Genomic DNA, 23,964 nt, shown 5'->3' with positions numbered 1-23,964 from the left:
TTCTAGATAAATGTTAGCTATTTTCGCCATCATTGACGATACCATTGGGATATCACGTAAATACAGGAAGATCTGTGATTTCATCAGTGTAAGGAACTTCCAGTGTGAGAATTTTTCCTACCATAGAAGATCATTACCTTCTATCTAAAACTTAGTTAAGTCCTAGAGAGTTATCTCAGATGCAGAGAGTAATAAGTGATTTCCCCAGGTTTACACAGCCAATAAGTGTCAAGAGGGATTTAGAATTAAGGTGCTCCTGACCCCAAGCTCAACACTCTTTATGTACTCTGCTAGGTTGCTTCTTCTAGTGCTCTCTATACAAATACAATAATCCTTCCCACATCTGGAAGGGTTAGGGACTCAGCATTTTCCAGATCCTGGGGTGGGAGGAAGTGCCGAACCCTAACTTCCATGAACTGAAAAATCTGCATGAAATTTTTTGACCCTTTCTTAGTACAGGGAAGAAGTATGAATTAAAATGGTATTAAAGGATAAAATATGTTAATATCATACAATCCTTATTAGACAATATTTATAGAATTATTATACAATATACATAGTATAATTATTATACAATATAATTATGCAATAATTATACAATATATATTTTATGAATTCCTTAGTATCTAATCTTTTTTTGTTATCTGCTGGCCTTCATATGTCATCTGCAGCTTCCACAAAACTCTCCCAAAATTCCCATTTAATTTCTTATGCCGACCCACAATATATCAAAACTTCAGTGGGGAATGTTCCGATGTAGAAAGGAGCTTCTGTAGACAGAAGCAACATTTACTTTGGCTCATTCTTATGTTCAGAAGGGTTTTTTTTCCTTTGCCATGACTTTTATCCTCTAGTAATAATGATGATGATTGTCCTGTGTCCTGTCTTTTTTTTTGCATCAAATGGTGCAAATCAAGCTTAAGTGCTTTCCCTGAATCTCACAACTAGAAAGTACCATTTTCAGTCCATACTTGGCCCAGAATTCCCTCTGTGACATATCCAATGGGGGCTTATCCAGACTTTCAGCTAGTGAGGTCACAACAACCCAAGGCATTCTATTCCACTTTTAGGTAACTCTAAAGGCTAGAACATTTTCCCTTCCATTAAATTCAAATCTACTTTCCTGGACTTTTAACCTGTTGCTTCCAATTCAGCAAAATAAGTCTAAAACCTCTCCCATGTGGCAGGCTTGAAATATGATTTGAAATTTGAAAATTAAGTTAAGTCAATAAGCATTTCTTAAGCTTTATTAAGCACTTGCTATGTACTGGGAATACAAAGAAAGACAAAAACTTGGTCCCTGCCCTCTAAATGTTTCCATTCTAATAGAGGAGATAAGAAGAAAACCATTATGTGAATATGAGATTTGCTGAATAAATAGGAATTAAATACTTGAAGACAATTATGTCTTCACCTGACTTTACCCGACTTTTATTCTTCAGGTTAAACATCCTTATTTATTCAAATGACCCCTAGTAGAAAGTCCATTTCCATCAGGATTACCTTCCTCTGGACATTCTCCAAGTGATCAACTTTGTTCAATACAATTTTCTGGAACTGAAGAGTTAACACATTGGAATCATAGAGTTAGAGCTGGAAGAGAAAACCCAGGGATAACTTAGTCCAATGTCATCATATTTCAGATAAGGAGACTAAAACATCAGAAGTTAATTGACCCAAGTCATGTGGGTAACAACTGGCAAGGATGGCATTCAAAACAGCCAGGATCTGCACCAGGTTCTCTGACTCTAACTCCACCACATCTACTCCGAACCACAATTTCCTTGTGCCTATTTCTCTTCTGTTTCATTAAAAAATCAAACAGTTGAATGACTTCAGAAATGAGAAGCATTTGTTCAGTCAACAGTATCACCAATAATCACAGGGCCACAGAATTGGCATTGGAAGGGACCCTGGACTTTACAGATGTGTGGGATGCAAAAGATCCTAACTCAAATTGACTGCTCAAAGGCAGGGTGCAAAACAGAAAGTTTCTTTATTTCGATTTGCAGGAAAAGTGGGGCAGTCACTTCACCAGAAAATCTGGAGCAGGGAAAGCCAATTTTACAGAAGAAACTCTATTTGCCCACTCATCTCATGGTAATCCTTTTAAAATCAATGGCCAACTCTATCTTTACCCCTTATTTCTCATTGGAATTCAGGTGGGTTTTTTGTGGTACTAGGGTCTTGGTTAAGCAATAAATGTTTCAAAATGTTATTAAGAAAAAGGGGTCTGTTTTGCTTCAAAGGTTAATAATCAGTTAAGCAAGAGGGGTTAAAGGTTTTTAAATTACTGAGCCAATAATTAAGAAGATTTGATCTATTTTACTTCAGACTTTTCTCAATCAACAGATAGGGATGGCCAGGTTGGAGACTTTTGGGATATCTCCAGGCCATTAAACAATTAGTCAGGTTTTTCTCTAAGCAGTTGAGTAAAGGTTAAGGGGTTATCTTTAAATGTTTTCTGCTGAAAGAGCAAGTCTTTGCTCTTCACCCAGAGCCTAATAATTAAACAGACCCTTGGTGCTGAGTCTTGAATTACCCAAGGTTATTATTCTGAGAAGTCCTCAGTTTCCTGTTTCACTCACAGATGAAAGAATTGGCCAGGATTGACCATGTTAATCCCTGGCTGGTGTACTTTCAGTATCTTTCTCTTCCCTCCATTAAATACAAACTCTTCTGGCTTGGAAAGCCCTTCCCAAACTGGCCCCAACCATAACTTGAAATTTTGAAATTGATTCCTTATTTTATTTCATTAAATTAATTTATTAATTTATAATATTAATTCAAATTATTATGTATTTTATAAATATTATCATAAATTAAACTAAACTGATTAATTAAATATCATTATTTTCTTCCAACCAATTTAGCCTTTGTTTCCTTTACAAAACATTTCCATCTCCATCTCTGAGACTTTGCATGAGAGATTGTTGAGCAGATTATCCTTCCTCATGTCTTATTCCTGTATTTCCTATTTCCCTTCTAGCCTCAGTTCAAATATCACGAGCTATGAGTCCTTTCTTAATCAACCTCAGTTTATTGTACTCTCCTGGATAACACTTGGCAGATATTTTATATTTATTTAGTGAGCCAGTATAGGGAGCTGGCCTCTGAGCTAAGAACTCCTGGGTTCTAGGCTTTTCTCACACATGCATTTGTCACCTGATTCTGGACAAATAACTTACCTGCTCAGTGTTTTAGGGAACTGTCTAATTTGCAAAGTTGCTGAAAAGTGTCAACCTGTTGAGGTTGGCAAGAGGGGACCCCAAAAGTCTCAGACCGGTGTCGTGAGGTGTCTCAAAAGAATTTGCAGGTTTGAACTCATCTTTTAGTCAAGGGGCAAAGTTTTATTAAAAGTAATGGTACGCCATTACTAAGCAGACTGAAGTGTTAGGGAATCCAGTAAAGAAACAGAAGCAAAAAGAGTCATTTTATCCAGCTTCTACTAGGGAGTCTATCTTTGGCCTGTTATTTCTATAGCCCAAGGGTCTTCAACATTTGATTATCACTGATCAGCTCATCAGTCAGCAATGAACTGAGAAATAATCTATTCCGAATCAGACAGGTAGGGCTTAGGAGTTTTCCTGAGGCAGATCTCAAAAACAAAAGTTTTAGGATTTCATATTACATCAAATCTACGGTGATGGAGAAAATTCATCTTTGGGAGCTGCCAATGCAAATGAAAGCATAGGTTCAGTTTCTGTGCCTATCTCTATACATACCATTTCCTCCAATAAAATGTATGCTTCCTGAGGACAGGCACTAGTGGGTTTTGTTTTGTTTTTATTTGTATACCCCATTGTCTGGTACATAGTAGGTGGTTAATAAATACTTGTTACATTGAATTGACAAACCGAACAAAAATATTCTGAAAATTACCAGCTTTTGAAATATTAACAAGGGCTATTACATTATTATTATCATCATTATATCTCCCATTTATATAACACTTCAAAGTTTGTAAAGCCCTTTACAAAAATTACCTCATTTGATCCTCACAATAAGTCTGGTAGGTGCTATTATTATCCCCCTTTATTTGTTATATTATTATTTTATGTAATAATATTAAGCTATTTTATTATTTTATATCTTTATTATATTTCCCATTTATATATGCTGAGAAAGACTGTGATATGCCCAGGATCACACGGCTTCTTTCGAATCTCAGAGTGATTAGAGAGAGTCACCTCTCCATCACCAGAAGGACAGAGATGTAGAGATGTTTAAGAAACAACAACAAACCCAATAAAACAAAAAACACAGGGATTTGCTTTCCAAAGATGCAACTGGAAAATCCATACAATTCCAGGTGAGCTGTCATATATATGTAAGAATATATATATATATAAATTATCACTAAGAGAATCCAATCTAGTGATTCAATTTTTTTTACGAGTCAGCATTTCTCCAAGTTCAACATTGCATCATGGATGCAGTTTTTATGGATAAACTTTTCCACTCTGCTCGCTGTATTTAAACAGCTTAGATCAGGGCTTCAAGTTTTTCTACTCATGACCCCTTTTTACCCAAGAAATTTTTACATGATCCTGATTTTAGATATATAAAATAGTTATACAAATCAAACATTCGCTGAGAAAAAAATCATAACAAAATTTATTAAAATAATTCTTTGGTATACATACAATTTCTAATTTGCCTACTAATGAGATGGACATACTTCTTTGTTTTACATAAAGAATTAGATCTTGGTCGAATATTTGATATCTTTTATTGTTGTCAAGTTTTTTATGACCCCCACATTCAGTTATGTGATCCTTATGGGGTCTTGAACCACAATTTAAGATGCTTTGACTTAGATAAGTCAGATCAAATTCAAATAGAAAAAAAAAAATTGGTTGCTAAACTCTACCTACATAAAGAACCCTGCAGGTCACATCTTGACTCATAAAATCCAAAATTAACATCATCTTTGCTACATTGCATTTTGATGCACTTTGTTAAATAGTTCTCACTTATATTTTGATCTGGTCCAGGCCTCCCTTGGGACTATTACCAGCTACATGGGGCTCCATGTTGGATAATTCCAATTTAGATCATATCAAAGGATCCTATAGATGAAGAATAAACTTAGGACATTGTTAAGAAAGATACAGAATGCTCTTTCAAACTCGAATGTTGATGACTGCCAAGGGATGGTTATTTTCTAATCCGAGAAGTCTTTGTTTCTCTGAGATCTTCTATTTGATCCTCTTCTGTGGAGGCTTCGCCACTCATTTCCTCCTCCTCTTGCCTCTGGTTCTGCATGGTGCTCTGGGCACTCTAAAAAGAAGAAATATCATCATCTGTTACTCCATATTATAAATTATTAGATGGCATCATTGATACTGCTTAGAAGGAAGCCATCAGATTTGGAGTGGGGAAAGTCTTTGGAGACCATAAGAGACTTGTAGCACAATCAGAATTTTAATCTGGGTCTTGTAACTCCCATAATATCAAGAGGCTGCAGTGGAACCGGGAAAAGGAAGGAGAGAGAAAAGACAGAGAGCACCCATGAGCCAGGCAATATTGAAATCATGCCCAATGTGATGGTAAAGCTCAGAGGCAAAACTCACCTTGGGTCTAGTGGCTTTTAGAAAACTAGCAAGAATTTGTTCTAAGCCCCAGCTGCCCAAGTGAAATCATTTTAAAATTCCATTTTCAGGAAGTTCTGTAATATGACATTGTTACAGGAGAAGTGATGGGATACCTAAGACTCAGGAAATTTGGCTTCAAATCCTATCTGTACCAGTTGTGTGATATCACTTCCCCTCTCTTGGACTCAGTATAGTCATCTGGAAAATGGGAGGGATTAGTTAAATTAGAGACCCTCTTCCATATGTAACATTCTATGGTTTGGGAATGGAGAAACATAGCTTTGGAGGTAATGAACACATTTTTTCAGCTGATAGAAAAGCTTAAAACTCGTAAAGAAAAAAGAAAACAACAAAAGTTAAAAAATTTGTTTTTATAAATAATTGGGGAGAAAGAAAAAAAATTTAAAGAAAGAAGTAAAATTGCTGTTCCATTCTCAAAATACTTTTTACTTCTTCACAACTGTTAGAATTTCACAGTTTGGAACTCACTTATTCTCATTTAACAGATAAGGAAACTGAGTCCCAAAGAAGGGATGTTACTTATCTAAATTACTCAGAGTGGAAAAATGAGGAATTGAATTCAGATCTTGAGTATTGTTTTTCCACTAGACCATGTGGCTTTTCTAAATATGCTTGTCTTAAAAGCAACTTTGTTTCAAAAAATGATACAGTGGAAAAACCAGTGGTTCCAGACCAGAGGATCTGGATTCAAGTCTCACTTAGAATGCTATTTGTGATGTTAGTTAAATCACGGAATCTCCCTAGGTTTCCTCAGTTTACTCATCTGTAAAGTGAGGGCATGGGACAAAATGGTGTCTGAGATGTTTTCTAACTCCAGATCCAAGATCCTAAGTCCTAAATACTGGAAAAGATATTGCCACTCATGGGACTGATGGTAAGTCACTTAACTTTTTTAGGATCTGCTTTTTCCTCTGTAAATTTAGGGGATTAGACATCTAAGGACATGGACCTGATATCTCTCTAGATTTAATTTGATCTTAGAATTGTAGGTATGATTTTTGCTAGCATTAGTTTTGAGTTAATTCAGAATAATTTGCTGGTTCTCAACTTGGAACCTGTTTGCTGTGATCACAATAGTTGAATACTTCCCAACACTTACCGGAGTGGCAAAAGACCATGGTAGAGATGAGGAAGGGTTGGTAGCATTGATGGGCCTCGCATCAACATTCCCACGAACACCATGTACCTTGGCTCTAAAATCCTAGAAAGGCAAAAACAGTCTTGGTTGGATTTTATATCAAAGGGCAACATAACAGAAAATAAGTAAGGGAGTGATGACAAAAGAAGATAATTGTGGGATTTGTTTCAGAAATAAAGAATAAAAAGAAGTTCCATGGTGTTGTAGAGGGAAGAGGGAACACCTGGTTTTAAGTTGCTCTGATACATGCTGGCTCTATGATCCAGAACAGGAAAGACACTTACTGGCTATATGACCTTGAACAAACCACTTAACCCATTTTGCCTCAGTTTCCTCATTAATAACCATTATCTTACTAGGAAGTTTCCTGTTCCAATGAAATCAAAGGTTCTACCTATTATTGTTATAATCCTCATCATCAAATTCTAAATGCAGCTCCCTTCTTTTGCTATAATTGATGTAGATCATTCAAGGAAAGGATAAGGAACTGTGAAACATCACTGCAGACTTTAATATTTTAGTTCCTAAAATATACCTAGCAAGATACAAACTCATAGCTGGACTTAAACATGAGAAACTTACTACGCTACTCGGACTGACAAATAACAAGTCCCAAAACAACAAATGCCGACCTCAGAGTATCCCCAAGAACTAAACCAGTAAACTATACTAGCATTAAAGCCTTCTCATAAACCAAGCTGTTGTCTCAAATCACGCAGATATAAAGTTGATTTATAAAAACTTTTAATCTTATTTTTAAGATTTGACATAAATAAAATTTTATCTCTGTATCAAACATTCAATTTTCCAAACCAGATGAGATTAAAGCGTTCAAAGAAAAAAGACTTAGCCCAGTGCCTGGCACTTAATAAATATCTGTTGATTGATTGATTGATCTGGCAGAGGTGGTCAAAATCAGCTGGAAAAAGAATGAACTCATGCTTATTTTTCCCTCTGCTGTCTGAGAATGCTTTCCCAATCTTTAGAGGATAAGTTTGCATTTTAATATTTTTACTCAACTTCAAAAAACTTTACTCCCCTGCATAATTTCTGTAGAATACTAACGGTAAAGGAATATTAGTGAAATATCGATTTGTCCTTGAGCCATTTCTATCTGAATCCCATCAAGCAATATGAGAATGAATGAAAAAAGAGTTTATTAAGTGCTTATTGTATACATGGGGCAACTGGATGACACAAAGGTTACCAGCTCAATTTTGGTTCTCAGTCTATTAATCCCCTCTTACCACACCATGGTTTTCTGATCATGTGTTTTTCCTTGATGATCAAATACATAATAGCTATTGATAGCAAAACTAGTCCATTGTAAATTGCATGCTGGTGGCAAGAGGAAAATTCCATCCATGAAATCTGACATCGGAGTCTCAAGTTCCTTAGAGCAGGCTTTAGAATGAATAATATATATATTTTCAATGAACAAAAGTTATTCTTCTGTGTAATGGCAGAGTTGGGGCGGGGGAGAAATAAAGGAAGAGATGATCTTTTACTTACCTCTAGATCTCTTTCCAAGTCGTAGTTTTCTAGTATCTGGAAGGCCTTGGAATATACCTCCACAGCCTTGGCATGAAAAACCATCTCAATGGTCACAAAGTCAGAGAAGATTTTCTGGGGGGGTAAAAACATCATCATATCAAACACCTTATTTTTATAGAAGTTTTCATTTTATAAATTATCTTTCCAACAACCATGGTGCTGAACACACTTGTAATTCCTATATCTGAAGAGGTAGAGGCTGGTGGATCCCTTGAACTCATGGCTTTTAAGCTATAATGAGCTAAGCCAACCAAGTGAGCTAAGTCTAGAACCAAAATGGCAAGCTCCCTGGAACAAGGGACTATCAGACTGTCTAAGGAAGCGTAAGCTGATCCGGGTAAGAAATGGGTCAGGCTCAAGCTTCTGTGCCAATCAGTGGTGGGGAATAGGATTGGAGGTAATGTACCCCTAGATCCAGGTGAGATGGGGAGTCTCATCACTAACCAAATCAAACCAAAACCATGGGTAAATCATACCAATAACTGGAAATACAATATGATAGAAAGATCACTGTCTCTGACAGTACTGAGCTATTTAACTTCACCAGGACTCACAAATCCAGAAGCATTTATTAAGTGCCTACTGTGTGCCAAGTATTATGCAAACACTGGGGATATAAAGAAAGTCAAAAATAGTTCTTACCCTCAAGGAATATATAACCTAAAGGGGAAGACAACATGCAATTAACTATGTACAGATAAGAGAGAGGGTATGGGGAAAGGGTCAAAGCATTTATATAGCTCCAACTATGTCCTATGCCAAATATTTTTACTATTCTTATCTCATTTGAGCCTCCCAACAACCTTGTGAGGCAGGTGATGTAATTATCTTCATTTGTCAGACAAGGAAACTGAGGCAGATGAAATTGAGGTCACTTGCTCAGAGTCACATAGTGTCTAAGATCATATAATTTTTCTGACATCAGATCGTGAGCTCTATTCACCAAGCCCTCAACATATGGCACTAACACTGAGGAAGACCATGTTAATTGTGAGGTAAGTAAAGTAAAAGGGGCAAACTAAGTGCTACAGTGGAAAGAATACTAGGTCTGGATTCAAGAAGATCTGAGTTCAAATCCAGCTTCAGACACTTATTAGCTGTGTGATTCTGGCAACTTAATCCTTATTTGCCTCAGTTCCTCATGTGTAAAATGGGAGCAAAATAGAGAAGGAAATGGCAAATCACTCCTGTAACTTTGCTAAGTTGAACAACAGCAATAACAATGAGTGAAATAGAGAGCAAAGCAACTGATGGAGATTATTTTTTTATAAATTGGCCTACACACACACACACACACACACACATTATATTAACTCATTCATCCTCTTCATTTTCAGGGTAGAATACACAGGAGCATTGATAAAGCCCAGGTGTTAAGAGTAGGACATGAAGAAAAAATGCAAGAAATGATAAGACATTCAAGACCATCAAGATCAAGGCAGAAAAGATAAAACCCACAGTATAACTTGAGGAAGTATTTTTGTTGTTGTTTTGTTTTGTTTTGTTTTTGCTGAACCAATTGGGGTTGTGACTTGCCCAGGGTCACACAGCTAGGAAATGTTAAGTGTCTAAGACTTGACTTGAACTCAGGTCCTCCTGACTTCAGGGCTGGTGCTCTATTTACTGCACTACCTAGTTGCCCCAGAAAGTGTTTTTTTAAATCTTAAGAATCATGAGATCTCAAATTTAGAAGGGACCTCCAGAGGTCATTCAATCTAAGTCATATATAAAATAATCTAATCACCTTATCCTGGTGTCCTGAGTTCAGAACCTACTCCAAAACTTACAACTTGTGTAGCTTTGGTCAAATCAGTGAATTTCCTCATCTGTCGGGATTTGGACTAGATAACTTCTGAAGTCTCTTCCAGTTCTCAATCTATGATCCTAGGAACCCCATTTAGTCTACTGAGGCAGCTCATACCATACTTGGATACTCTAATTGTTAGAATGCTTTTTTTTCTTTAAAAGCTTAAATTTTTCTCCTTCTCTCTTCTAGTGTTACCTGGAGGAGCCTACCAGAACAAAGGAATTAATCTTTTCTTCACACACAACCCTTAAAACAGCCATTATGTCATCCCTAAGACTTCTTTGAGCTAAAACACCCACAAATGCCTCCTGCCAACTCCCATAGAGTGCATTCTCTACACATCCTAATCCTCTTCCCTTATCAATAAGTCTTAAAATGTCCCCAAACGAGGCAGAACTAAGAAATCCCCCAGAGTATGGTCTGAGCAAGTAACCCAACTGGAAGATTATGATTATTTTCTCATTCTGTACATGATGTCTCTCTAAAAGCATTCTTAGAGCCCATGGGCATTTCCATCTTTAAAATCCCATTGTTGACTCATGTCTAGATTTCCGATCTATTTTAGGTCTTTGAGCCAAGTCTGCCATCTGTGTCCCCCTCTCCAAGTGTGTTTCAGGTTTTTACACCTTCCTGAAATGTCCTCCTCCTTTGTCATGAAGATGGTCACCTCTGATGTGAGTAATCCTCCCTAGCCATTAGAGTTTGAATTTGCTTGTGAGAAATCAGATTCATGTCTCTGGGGCCCAATCTGTAGAATGTGAAAATCTCCGGCCAGATGCTCTCTATGATTTAATATGTCCTGACTTCTAAGCCACACAAGATTTGATTGTGAGTCACACAAGACCTTAGGATAAAATAGATGCAAGTTCCTGATGGACTGTCCCTTCCAGAGGGATGTTAGCAAGGGCCAGCCCCAGAGAAAATGGCGAGGGAAGATGCCACATGATCATAGCTAAGCCACAGTATATCTAGAAGCTTATGTGGAATTCCCTTCCTCATCCTCTTCCTCCTAGCACTGAAACTCTCCCAAGATTAGGGCCAATCTGACTGATGTACAGCAGCCTTAGCTAGATTATATACTTACTGGATTTGAGGGGAGACCCCGAGGTGTGTCACTGATCTACAGCCTCAGCTGAGTTTCTCTCTCACCAACATATTGCCAACACCTTCTTTTTCAGGTCTTTTAAATTCTATCCATTTTCAAAGCCCAAGTCCTACACAAACTCTTTTCTAATCACTCTTACCCATGGGGATCTCGACCTTCTCACTCCTCTTGTCTCATAGGCTACCATATTGGACATCCAATGGGAATCAGACAATCCTTATCTCTTCCCATGTCATTGTACCCCACTTTTGCCAGAAGTAGTCATACCAAAAAAAATAGTGCTTCTAAGAGTGCTTTGTTGGCCAATCAAATGCATTTTTTTTTTTTTTTTTTTTTTTTTTTTGCTGAGGCAATTGGGGTTAAGTGACTTGCCCATAGTCATACAGCCAGGAAGTGTTAAGTGTCTGAGACCAGATTTGAACTCAGGTCCCCCTGACTTGCAGGGCTGGTGCTCTAACCACTGCACCACCTAGCTGCCCCCAAATACATTTTTAATTCACTGATTCCAAGATGGGAGTGAGGATGGAGCGAGCTCAATAGGAGACCAATGAGTATCTTATCTACCTGAATGTCTTTCAGTTTCTGCTTCTGAAATATATCAATGGTCTCTTCAAGTTGGTGAGTGGTACGATTCATATCCACAGCCGCTTTCTGCACATTTGTCTCGGCCTGAGAAACAGGAATGAGACATTAGCTTTCAGCACACTTACACACTTACCCAAATCCAGGAACATTTGCTGTTAACATGAAAGTAAAGAGGGTTGACTTAAATGATTGATTCAGGGAGGGCTCTGTGCATAGGGAGAGTAGATGGCCACACATGGTGGAATTTCTCAGGCATCAAAAGTCCTATCTGGCTAAAAATCTCTCTTTCATTGGATTGAGATTTCCACCATTATCGATACTCTTATAAAATATCTATAATGGAGAAGTCTGCACATAGAATACTAGAGTTAAATGGAGCCTAAGGAACACTTTTTTTTTTTTTTTTTTTTAAACAGATAAGAAAACTGGAGCCTGGAGAGGAGAATTAACTTGTCCAAGGTCACATAGGCAGGAAATGGAAGAGGCAGAATTCAAACTCAGGACCTTTGGTTCCAAATCCAACATTCTTATCATTCTATCATGATGATTATTTCATTATGCTACTTGGAAAAAATAAGACGTTCTCCAGCTAGAATTCATTAGCGGGAATTATTAGCTTATTGATTATAGACCAGCTATTTTGTAGCCTATTCTAGTGGAGAGAGAACTGCTGTTAAAGCCAGGAAACTCTGGATATGAGCTTCCTCTGACATGGACTGGCCTTTCTCTAAGACTTTAAGGTACTGAGAAGGTGCCAACCTACCCTATGCTAAGGGAATCCTAAGTCTGGTCCCTCTCCCTTTGGCCAACTGACACATAGCCACAGCAGGATCTAGATGGGAAAGAATTCAAATCCCCATTGGCATAGGCCTCCAAGCCTGGATTGTTTTCCCTTTTCATCTCCATCTCATAGAATTAGTCTCTTCAAGAATCACTTATTACCTGAAGTATTTTCTTATTTCCCTCAACTCCTATTGCCCTTTCTCCCTAACAATCTGTATTCATTTTTGACTCATTCTATGCATATTTATTCACTATATGTTTATATAGCTCCTTGTTTTCTCCCCCGATAAAATATAAATTCTTTGAGGGTGGGGATTGTTTCATTTTTGGGGGACTTTGTATCCCTTGCCTGGTACACAGCAGGTGCTTAATAAATGCTTGTTAATTGATCTATAGAATAAGTGGCTTGAACTCTCATATTCTGAGTTCCACTCTCATATTCTGAGCATTCAGGACAGTTCCTTACACTTAGCAAGTACTTAATAAATGCTTGTTGGCTTGACTTGACTTGATTTAAATGATCTCTGAATAAGTGCTTAGTAAATGCTTGTTGAGGAAGCAATTAGGTAGACCAATGGATAGAGCACTGGCCCTGGAGCCAAGAGAACTTGAGTTCAAATCCAGCTTCAGAGATATATTCCCTATGATTACATAAAAGTCATTTAACCCTAATTGCCTCCAAAACAAAACAAACCACAAATCCATTAAAAAAAAAAACTAATGCTTGTTGTCTGACTGTTATGTAGAACATAGGGCTTGAACACAAGTTCAACTATGGCATTCCTAATATTTAGCACAGTTCCTGGCATTTAGTAAGCACTTAATAAATGCCTGTTGACCTGGCTTGACTTTATATGACTGAAATGATCTCTAGGATCTCAGTCTACCAATCAAAATGATAAAGACCAGATGAGGATGTCCTTTGAGGTCAATGACCAGGTTAATCTTAGAACTGTCAGGGCCCTTAGAGATCTTCTAGTCCAACCTCTTCATAGTGGTACAGATGGGGAAACTGAGACTGAGAACCGAAATGATTTAGCCCATATCATGAGACAAAACCAGTACTAGATCTTTAATCTCCTAGAATTATGCTCTTTCCATGACATTTTTGTGCTCACTAAATGTTTATTGTTTTCCTTTGAATTCTGTCCAGGTCTAATTGTGTAATATAATGCTCACCTCTGGCTTGGCAGGGAATTTATTACCATTTCATACCAGCAGTGTTCCTACAGGGGCTACCCTTACCTGGGACTGGAAAAAAAGTAGTTATTAAGGAAATCTAAATTATAGGAGCAATTATGGAAGCTTTTAATAAGTCAATATAGAACAGTTATTATAAATATCCCTCACACAATTATCAACTTCCCCCACCCAAACCTACTATCCCAAGATCATAGCTTTATTCAGTCAATAAGTCAATAAATATTTACTATGTATTTATTCGGTGCCAAAAACTGTGCTAGACACTAGGAATACAAAATAGCAGAAGAGAATATAAAAGGCAAAAACAGTCTTCCCTTTCAAAGAACATTTGTTCCCATAGGAGGCAGGGGGAAGACATAGTAATAAAAGCCACACAAACAAAGAACGAGGCAATACAAGATAGAGACAGAGAGGATGGAATGTAAGCTGAAAGGAAAGACCTTGGCCATTTGAGGGGGGCTGTAGGGGTGACTGGGAAAGACCTCCCACAGAAGGAAGGCTTCCAGATGAGTCTTAAAGGAGGTGAAAAGGTAGAATTGAGGAGAGAAAGAATTCTTGGTACAGAAGGAAGTCAGTGCAAAGATAGGGACCAGGAGATGGGCTGTCATGTATGAAGAACAGAAAGACCAGTGTGGCTGAATTATGAAATACATGGAGGGATATAAAGTGTAGGGAGCCTGGCAGGGTAGGAAAAGACCAGGTTGTGCCAAAAATTCCCCCCAAAAGACTTTTATTCCAGAGATAATAGCAGAGCTACTAGGAACTGTGAGTAGGGGGAGTGATATAGGTTAGACAAACTAGCTGAGTGGAAAATCGATCGGAGGAACCTCAAAGGCCATCAGATTTAATCTTTTCATTTTCCAGATGAGAAAATCAAAATCACACATGTTACAAGTACTATATTCATGATTCATATCCAGGTCCTTTGATTTCATAGCTGGAATGTAGTAGACAGATCCTGGAACTTGGAGACAGTTAATACCTAATGTCACACCAATAAGTACAGGATTTGCATCCAGATCTTTTAACTTAATACTTGGGGTATAGTGGACAGAAACTTGGAACTTGGAAACAGAAAGGCCTGAGTTCAAATCCTCCCTGAAACAGTTACTAGCTGTGGCATTCTATGCCAGGCGATTAGTCTCTCTCGGTTACAGTATCTACAAAATAAATGATAATAGGATATTAATAGGATGATATTAGCAGTATGATAATGGCACCCATTTCACAGGATTGTTATGAGGATTGAATGAAAGAACATAATTTAATAGCATAGAACTGCCCTAAGATTTTTAGAACACTCTATAAAGTGCTTTATAGATCGTAAAGAGACATGTGAATGCTGGCTATTATTGTTATTAAAATTATTATAACTATTCCTCTTCTTCTTCCTCCTGCTACCACTAGGGATATATTAGCTTGAAACATCTATGGTTCTGTATGATTCTGTATGGAAGGATACAATTGTGTGTCGGTCAGAAGGTGATTTCTGCCTCAGTCTTTCCAATTTCTCTAATTGTTTGATTTCGTTATTTCGGACCTTGTTGAATTTCTTGATCTCAGCCTAAATGAAAGAGATTAGCAGTACTTAATATCCAGCATCATTGAAAGCAGAAAAAACACAAGCTAGGGGAGGCAACCAACCATGATGTCAGAAGTGTCCTCTCATACATACACGAGTTTGCTTTATCTGAGTCTCATACAGTCTCAGTGGATTGATGACCTTCAGTTCAAATCTTTCAACCTAAAGTCAAAGGGAAAGTAAATATATGATTCAGAGGGAATTAGTATAAGAAATTTGTTGGAAATGTGATTAAAGCCTCAAACAACCCTGGACAGCCAACTGGTATAGTGGATGGAGTGCTAGATAAACATCTTTCTGAATTCAAATTTGTCCTAAAACACTTATTAGCTTTGTGATCCTAGGCAAGTCAATTCATCCAGTTTGTCTCACTTTCTTCATTTGTAAAATGAGCTAGAGAAGGAAATGCCAAACTACTTAAATATCTTTGCCAAGAAAATCCCAAACAGCATCACAAAAGTTGTATATGACAGAAAATGACTGAATAATTGAAAAATTCTGGAAGGAAATTATTATTTTCTCCATTTAACAGTTGAGGAAACTGAGTCAGATAGAGGTTAAATGACTTGCTTGGAATCACCCAGCTAAGAAGTGGGCAAGGTTAGAATTGAACTCAGGATTTTCTGACTCCAGATCCAGCTCTCCGTCCTCTGAAGCACAGCTCCATCCATCCAATTATTATAATATGAATAAAGGACTGAGAAAACTATGAGTTAGAACTTTATTAAAGCCTAATGGTATTTTATCAACTGTTTTCCTATCAGATAAGGGTTAAACAATCTGAACATAAGAAAATTAAACAGATAATTTAAAACTGAAAAGGATTTTTTAACAGATATCTATTCCAACCATATCATTTTTTAAATTAAAGCTTTTTAGTTTTCAAAACATATACATGGACAATTCTTCAACATTAAACCTTGCAAAACCTTGTGTTCCAGTTTTTCCTACCTTCCCTCATGCCCTCCCCTAGATGGCAAGTAATCCAATATATGTTAAACATGGTAGAAATATATGTTAAATCTATTATGCATACACATTTATACAATTATTGTGCTGCACAAGAAGAATCAAATCAAGCCAGCAAAAAAAAAAAAAAAAAAGAAGAAGAAGAAGCAAAATAAAATGCAAGCAAGCAACAACAGAAAGAGTGAAAATGCTGTTGTGAACCACACTCAGTCCTCTCTCTGGGTGTAGGTGGTTCTCTCATCACAAGACTATTGGAATTGGTTTGAATCATCTCATTGTTGAAGGGAGCCATGTCTATCACAATTGATCATCGTATAACCTTGTTGTTGCTGTGTACAATGATCTCCTAGTTCTGCTCATTTCACTTAGCATCAGTTCATGTAGGATTCTCCAGGCCTCTCTGAAGTCATTTTGCTCAACCATCTCATTTTTACATTTGAAGAAACTGAGGATTGGAGAGATTAAATGATTTGACCAACGTCAATAATTAATTGCGATTTGATATCCAATCCAATAGTCTTCCTATTACCCTTTATTCTTGCCTGAACCAACCCACACTCTGGGGATATACAGCCCTTTCCTTTGGGCCATACCATTTTTAAAGAATACTTGCCTTTAGAATCAAAGCCAGGCTCTCTGACTCCTAAGCCCAATGGTTTTATTTTTATTTTTCCTGTTATAACTCAGAATCTCAAGAATGAGCATGGATGGTTAGAAATGAATTATAGTGAAATAAATATCATGAGATAATGGAGTGGAGGGAAAGGGGAGGGAATAGAGGGTCATGTGGTCTTTCTGGCCTTCAAAGGAATCTCTTTTGCAAATGTCTGACAGGTGATGTGTTTGAATATTTCCAGTGACAGGGCGATTATAGGGTAGCCTGTTGTATTGTCTATCAACTTAATTTACTAGGTCATTCTTCATTTTATATTGATTCAAAAATCTGTTTTCCTTTTAACTTCCACTCATTGGTCTTTGCTCTGCCTCTCTGGGGACAAGCAGAACAAATCCAATGACAGTTCTTCAGATATTTGAAAATGCTAAGTTCTATACAAGTCATTTCAGTTGTGTTTGCCATTTCCTTTTCCATCTCATTTTACAGATGAGAAAACTAAGGCAGTGTGAAGTGACTTGCCCAGGGTAACATAGCTTGTAATATATGAGGTCAAATTTAAATTAAGATCTTCCTGATTCCTGACCCAGTACTCCAGCACCATCTAGTAATGTGTTCTACCCAGACAAAAAATCACCAATTTCTTCAGCTGATTCTTTGTTTATCCCTTTCTACTGCTTTTACCTTTTGATAAGTTAATTGTGTATTTAAGTTGTTTGTCAGCAAGTCCTCTGCCATATAATAGACTTGAGAGTGGGGAGTTGTAATTTTCTTTATATCTCTTCCCATATTTAGTGAGAGAAGGAACCTTATTGATCACATAAACCAACTCCTTCAGTTTATAGATGAGAAAAGAGAAATTAAGTAATCTGACCAAAATCATATAAGCAGCAAATGGAAGAGTTAGGAGGGGAGGTGCTTTTATTTTCTCTATTTTACAATTGAGGAAACCGAGTAGATAGAGGGGTTGAATGACTTGCCTAGAATCATCCAGCTAATAAGTATTTAAGATTGTGCCTAGGTCCCAAGAACTTAATAAATATTCATTGAATATTCAAGAACACACAGTTTCTAGATCTTTTGACATATATCCATAAGATATTTATTGAGCGTATTGATCATTTTCATTAATGAAGTTATTTATTTATCTAGGAGATCTTAAGCAGCTCATTTCTTCCACTGTGACTCAGTTTCCTCACTGGCAAAATGAAATAAGTAGTCCATGAGGTTCTTTTCTAGTGCTAATATTTTTTGGCTTTATGGAAAAGATCTTTTGGGACTCTGATATGATATTTTAAAAAAATCTTTTAAAATTGATCTACTTTCACAGTAACACCTCATCTCTATAACCTGACATTTAAGGCCCTCCACACTCTGGTTTCCACTTATCTTTCTAGTCTTGTTTCATATTATTATTCCCCTTCATAGTCTCTTCATTTCAGTGAAATTGGCCTATTAGCTGTTCTCGGTGCATGACATCCCATCTCCTGTGCTTTGGGCCTAGAGTATCTCGAATTCCCTCTCTCTTCACCTCCATCCCGTCAAATCACTGGCTTCTTTCAAAGCACCTCTATTTCATGAGGCTACTCCTGCACTTTCCCATTTATTATCATTTTCTTTTTCTTGCAATTGCTTTACAATTACTTATTTATGAACACACTGTATCCCTCCATCCACACATCCTAAGAGTGAAATTTTTTTGAGGATTTTTATTTCTAGATGTATAGGTAGCCATCAGCTGAGTGCCATGCACACAGTTGGCCTTAATAAATGCTTCCTAAACAGAATTGTATCCAGTCAATTGTGGTATATGAATGTTATGGAATATTATTGCTCTGTAAGGAATGACCAGCAGGATGAATACAGAGAGGCTTAGAGAGACCTACATGGACTGATGCTAAGTGAGATGAGCAGAACCAGGAGATCATTATACACTTCGACAACGATATTGTATGAGGATGTATTCTGATGGAAGTGGCTTTCTCTGACAAAGAGACTTAACTGAGTTTCATTGGATAAATGATGGACAGAAACAGCTACACCCAAAGAAGGAATACTGGGAAATGAATGTGAACTATTTGATTTTTGATTTTCTTCCCGAGTTATTTTTACCTTCTGAATTCAACTCTCCCTGTGCAGTGGGAGAACTGTTCGGTTCTGCAAATATGTATTGTATCTAGGATATACTGCTACATATTTAACATATATAGGACTGCTTGCCATCTTGGGGGGGGGGAGGAGGGAGGGAGGGGAAAAAACGAAACATAAGTGATTGCAAGGGATAATGCTGTGTAAAAATTATCCTGGCATGGATTCTGTCAATACAAAGTTATTATTAAAAAAAAAAAAAAAGAATTGTATCCAGTCGTTATTATGTTCCAGATAGGCAGTTTATGAAATGTGGCATTTGGAGCAGGGACACAGGGACTCACCTTTGCCTGCCGGTAATCTTGTATCTTAGCCAACTCCTCCGCAAAATTCTTCAAGGTCGTGCGCATTTCAGGATTCTCGGTATTGGCAAAATCCAAGAGCTGTTTGACGAGCAGGTCTGCCATATCTCGCAGTCTGGCTGTCTTCCGGGTGTAGGCAGCCAACAGCACACAGAACTGGCCGAAGTACTTCTCAGCATTGTTCACTGTGTTCTCCATCACCCGGACTTGACTATCTCTGAGGAGAACAGCAGAGAGAGCTGACATGATGTACCTTCCAATCGCAGAAACCGGATTAGAGGCTGATTCCCTTGGGTGCTGCCTGGCCCAATACTCTTTTTTTTTTCTTCCCAATGCTTTTCCCAAAGATATCAAATAATCTCTCTACTTTTTTTAATTTTAATTTTTTAATAATAGAAAAAATTTTAAAATAATTATTTCTCCAATTTATACAAGGATAGTTAAACATAGTTTCTCTTAGAGGAATCACGATCCTTTACTTTACAGTAACATCAGATACTGAATGTGGCTCACCCCCCAAGCAGAATTTATTTATACAATCTTTACTATTTTTATATACTTGTCTCACCAAGATCTAAAACCATCTTTTCTTTAGCCACACTTAGAAGAAAAGCTGCAAAGTGGGTGAAATTGGTCTTTGAATACCCTCCGACCCTCTTTTCTGCACCATCCTGGATAACTTCTACCTTCTTGTAGGTTTCCAGGCTTCCCTGCTGTATACTAGCCACACTTAACTTCTTTTTTTTTCTGAGGCAATGGGGTTTATCTGATTCGCCCAGAATCACACAGCTAATAAGTGTCAAGTGTCTGAGATCACATTTGAACTTGGGAACTCCAGAGGTGGTGTTCTATCCACTCCACCTCCTACCTGCCCAGAAATAAGCTTCTTTTAAAGCACCCACCTCCACCTCTCCTCCATTCCATCAGAACCCAAAGCTCTAGATTCCAAAATCATTTTTCCCTCTTTCATCTTTCCATCAAACTATTATTTCCTCTGTAAATTTGATATCTACTAGGGATTACTGTGAATATTTAATCCTGAATAATTTTCTAACCCTCTTAAGGATATTTGTATTTTGTAACAGTAATCCTAAATCCAAAGCTTCATTAAGGAATGGAGGTGATCCCAGGCTCTCAAAACTGTGTCACTGTAGTATCACCCCGGGTGTGATCTACCAAGTCAAAAAGATAATAATATAATAAATGCTTTCTTCCTTATTGAATAGATATTTTTGTTTTGCTTTATATATGCTAGGCATTATGCTAAGTGCTTTACAATGATTATTTCATTTGGTCCTCATTACAACTTTATTTCCATTTTAAAATGGAGAAAACTGAGTCAGAGGTTAAGTAACTTGACCAGGATCACACAGTTAATAAGTGTCTGAGAACACTTTTGAAGTCAGGTCTTCGTGACTCTAAACCCAGCACTCTATCTACCACACTATTTAGCTTTCTCTGAGTATAGTTTTGGCAAGAGAGTACATCTACTTTCCAAGGACTGACCAAGATAAGTATGGAGAGGCTCACCACCAGACGGTTAGTCACCAGGGAATATCTTCTTTGGCCATGGAAATCCATGAAACAAGCGAGAGAGAAAAAGACACCATAGCTGTTAGCCCTGCATGGTCCCCACTTTCAACTTCTGTAGGGATAGGAGTAGAAAAGAAGGAAAGGGAGCAGAGAAAGCTAATAACTATGGAGTTTTTAGACTATTTTTAAAGATTATATCTAACAATCAACAACCAAGATCATACCAACAGCTGCTGGTACTCTAACTGTGAGTTAGGTCCTTGTCCAATTGATTAACAAATTTTCATTCTACTGGAGGAATGGAGTCATGTCAATATTGCCATTCTTGCTGTAAATGAAACCAGAAGTTAGGAGGAAGGGGCTGATATATAGAAAGATAATTCGGGGATTCTTGGGGAGGCAAATAAAGGAGTTGGAAGAACTGACTTCTACCATATATCTAAAGGCAACAAGAAATTATTTCATGGGGTGCTTCTTCATCTGCTGCTGTAATGCTCACAGCAAGCTATCATGAAGATAATTGCAATTAATGTGCAGCTAATCTGTAGTGTTAAGATGAAAAGAAAAAAAGAATTAAGAAAAAAGAAAGACTTCATAAGACTCTCCAAACTAAGGCACTACATACTTTAATATTTGGACACTTAAATTTAAAGATAGCTACAGGGAGAAATGGTGAAAAAATATATTGAAAAAAAACAAAACTACAAGACTACACCATAGTCTTAAGCCTATGTACAATGAAAACATCCTCCCCTTTCCCCTTCTCCCCCCCCCCCCAAGAAAAGAGTTGAGAAGCACTAGTTTCAAATACTGGCTCAGATACTTTATCAGTTATGCTATCCTAAGACAGATGGCTTTCTGGAAAGTCAGGAAGAACTGAATGAAAATCCAGCCTCAAATATTTACTGCCTGTGTGACCCTGGATAAGTCATTTCACCCTGTCTGCCTCAATTTCCTCATCTATAAAATGAACTGGAAAAGGAAATGGCAAACCACTCTAGTACCTTTGCCAAGAAAACACCAAATGGAATCATGTAGAGTCAGACATGATTGAAAACGATTGAATGATGACTTTTTAATAGATAATTCTTACTTCCTAGTTATATGGCTCCATTAAGATCATATATTGACATGCTTTGTAAACCTTAAGAGATACTATGAAACTGGGAAGTCTACGGAAGTGAACATAACTAGGAAAACAATTTATACAATAATAGCAACATTGTAAAAACAAGACTGAAAGGTTGAATCAACATACTGACTGAGCAATTGTAGAAGACTTGCGATCAAATATACTGCCCCTTTTTCATAGAGAATGATGGATTCAGTGCGCATTCATATGTATGTATGCATGTATACACACGTATGCATATATACACATGTGTATATGTATATGTGTATAAATGTGTCTGTGTATATATGTATATGTATGTATATATATACATACATACACAGGGAGAAATGGTGAAAAAATATATCGAAAAAGCCAAAACTACAAGTCTACACCATTAAGCCTTAAGCCTATGTACAATGAACATATGTATATGTATGTGTGTGAGAAATTTTTTGGACATGGCCATTGAAGAGATCTGTTTTGTTTGAATATCCATATTTATACCCGTTTTACTTTTCTTGCTTTTTTTAATGGGAGGGAGAGGGAGAAAGAATATGTACTGAAAATAAAATTTAATTTTAAAATGTTAATAAATTTTTTAAAAAGTATATTGGCATATATTATGGCAATGTCAGTTACTATGATAAGACCTTTCCTGGGTATAACTCTTCATGTCCCTTTCCTTTTTTTCTCCACATACCATCCTTTCCTCCTTTTCTTTATCCTTTCTTCAAATCCCTCCTCTGATCTACACACTCTTGTCTAGCAGGAGCCACCATTTCAGAAACCTGGAACATCCCAACCTTGAGGGACTCTTAGAACACAGACCCTTGCAAACAGGGTGATAAGGACATAGTGGAAATAGCACTGGATCACGGGTCAAAGAACCCTATTTCCTATCTGTGCAAACTTGGACAAATCATTTAATAAGCTTTATATTCATGACCTTAGGATCTGATTCATCCCTCTCATTTGATAGAAAAGCAAACTGAGCCCCAGAGAGAGGAACTAACTTGACCAATAAAACCACACCGAATAAACATCAACATTGAAACAACGTCAGATCTCTTTATTTCCAGTCCGATGTGTTTCCGATACACCACGCCACACTTCATTCAGTAACAGTTCTGAGGAGAGGCAATGGTCGCAACTATGTGGAAATAAATGATGGTCTTTCCAAAGCCTCAGCCCATCCTGTAATTTGACCTGACGCTTCTATTTGGGAAAAGAAAATGCCAGGAAAGCTAAAGTGTCTCGATTCCAACTCCCATAACTTAACTAGGCCAAGGAGATGGCATGTGATCAAGGCCTACGTTAACATAATTCACCAGCTCTTATTTCCTGTTATTATGTCTACAGCCTTGTAAGACGCCTCTGAAACCAAAACACTGTCTTATTCCAAGGTTGGTTGTAAGCTGGTGTTTTGAATCAGTCTTAGAGACGATGCTCACTCTGTCTCTGTCTTCCCTTCTCCTTTCCTTCTTCTTTTCTTCTTTTTCTCCCTCTCTTTTTCCTTGTCTTTCCCCCTTTCTCTCTGTCTCTTTCTTACATGGAATGGGTAAAAAGGGAAAAACTGGGGGAGGTGATTTTTCTATTCCTCTGTTTTCATTCTTTGATTCAGCCAAACTGCTCTTCTATCTAATCTTTTCAAATAATATTCCACTTCTCATCACCACACCTTTTCATTGACCATCCCTTCTGCCGGGAAGGCACTCCCTCCTTATCTCTGCTTCATATCTCTCTTCCTGGCATCATCTTCTGCATGAATACTTTGCTGATTACAATAGCTAATGCCTTTCCCCAAAAACTATCTTGTATTTACTGACACTAAATACCTTATGTAATGTGTTTATTCACTTTATATTTATTTAATATACATAGAAAAGAGATACAAGGAAAGGAGAGAAGGG

The 23,964-nt window shown here is 37.3% G+C and overlaps 1 protein-coding gene across 1 annotated transcript; it reads right to left on the bottom strand.

Annotated features, from left to right (window-relative positions):
• Window positions 1-4,589: 4,589 nt before the first annotated feature.
• Window positions 4,590-22,262, bottom strand: CIBAR2 (CBY1 interacting BAR domain containing 2). Its single transcript, XM_051974905.1, has 8 exons — window positions 19,390-22,262; window positions 15,469-15,537; window positions 15,256-15,357; window positions 13,836-13,841; window positions 11,787-11,891; window positions 8,269-8,382; window positions 6,718-6,819; window positions 4,590-5,283 (listed from the first exon to the last, which is right to left on the bottom strand). The coding sequence occupies exons 1-8, from the start codon at window positions 19,651-19,653 to the stop codon at window positions 5,161-5,163; spliced, it is 885 nt and encodes a 294-aa protein (XP_051830865.1). The 5' UTR covers window positions 19,654-22,262; the 3' UTR covers window positions 4,590-5,160.
• Window positions 22,263-23,964: the final 1,702 nt, after the last annotated feature.

The sequence above is a fragment of the Antechinus flavipes genome, chromosome 2 (assembly GCF_016432865.1).
Source record: "Antechinus flavipes isolate AdamAnt ecotype Samford, QLD, Australia chromosome 2, AdamAnt_v2, whole genome shotgun sequence".
Classification (NCBI taxonomy): Eukaryota; Metazoa; Chordata; class Mammalia; order Dasyuromorphia; family Dasyuridae; genus Antechinus; species Antechinus flavipes.
Note: the sequence above shows the minus strand (reverse complement) of the source record. Positions and strands in the feature narration are given on the sequence as shown.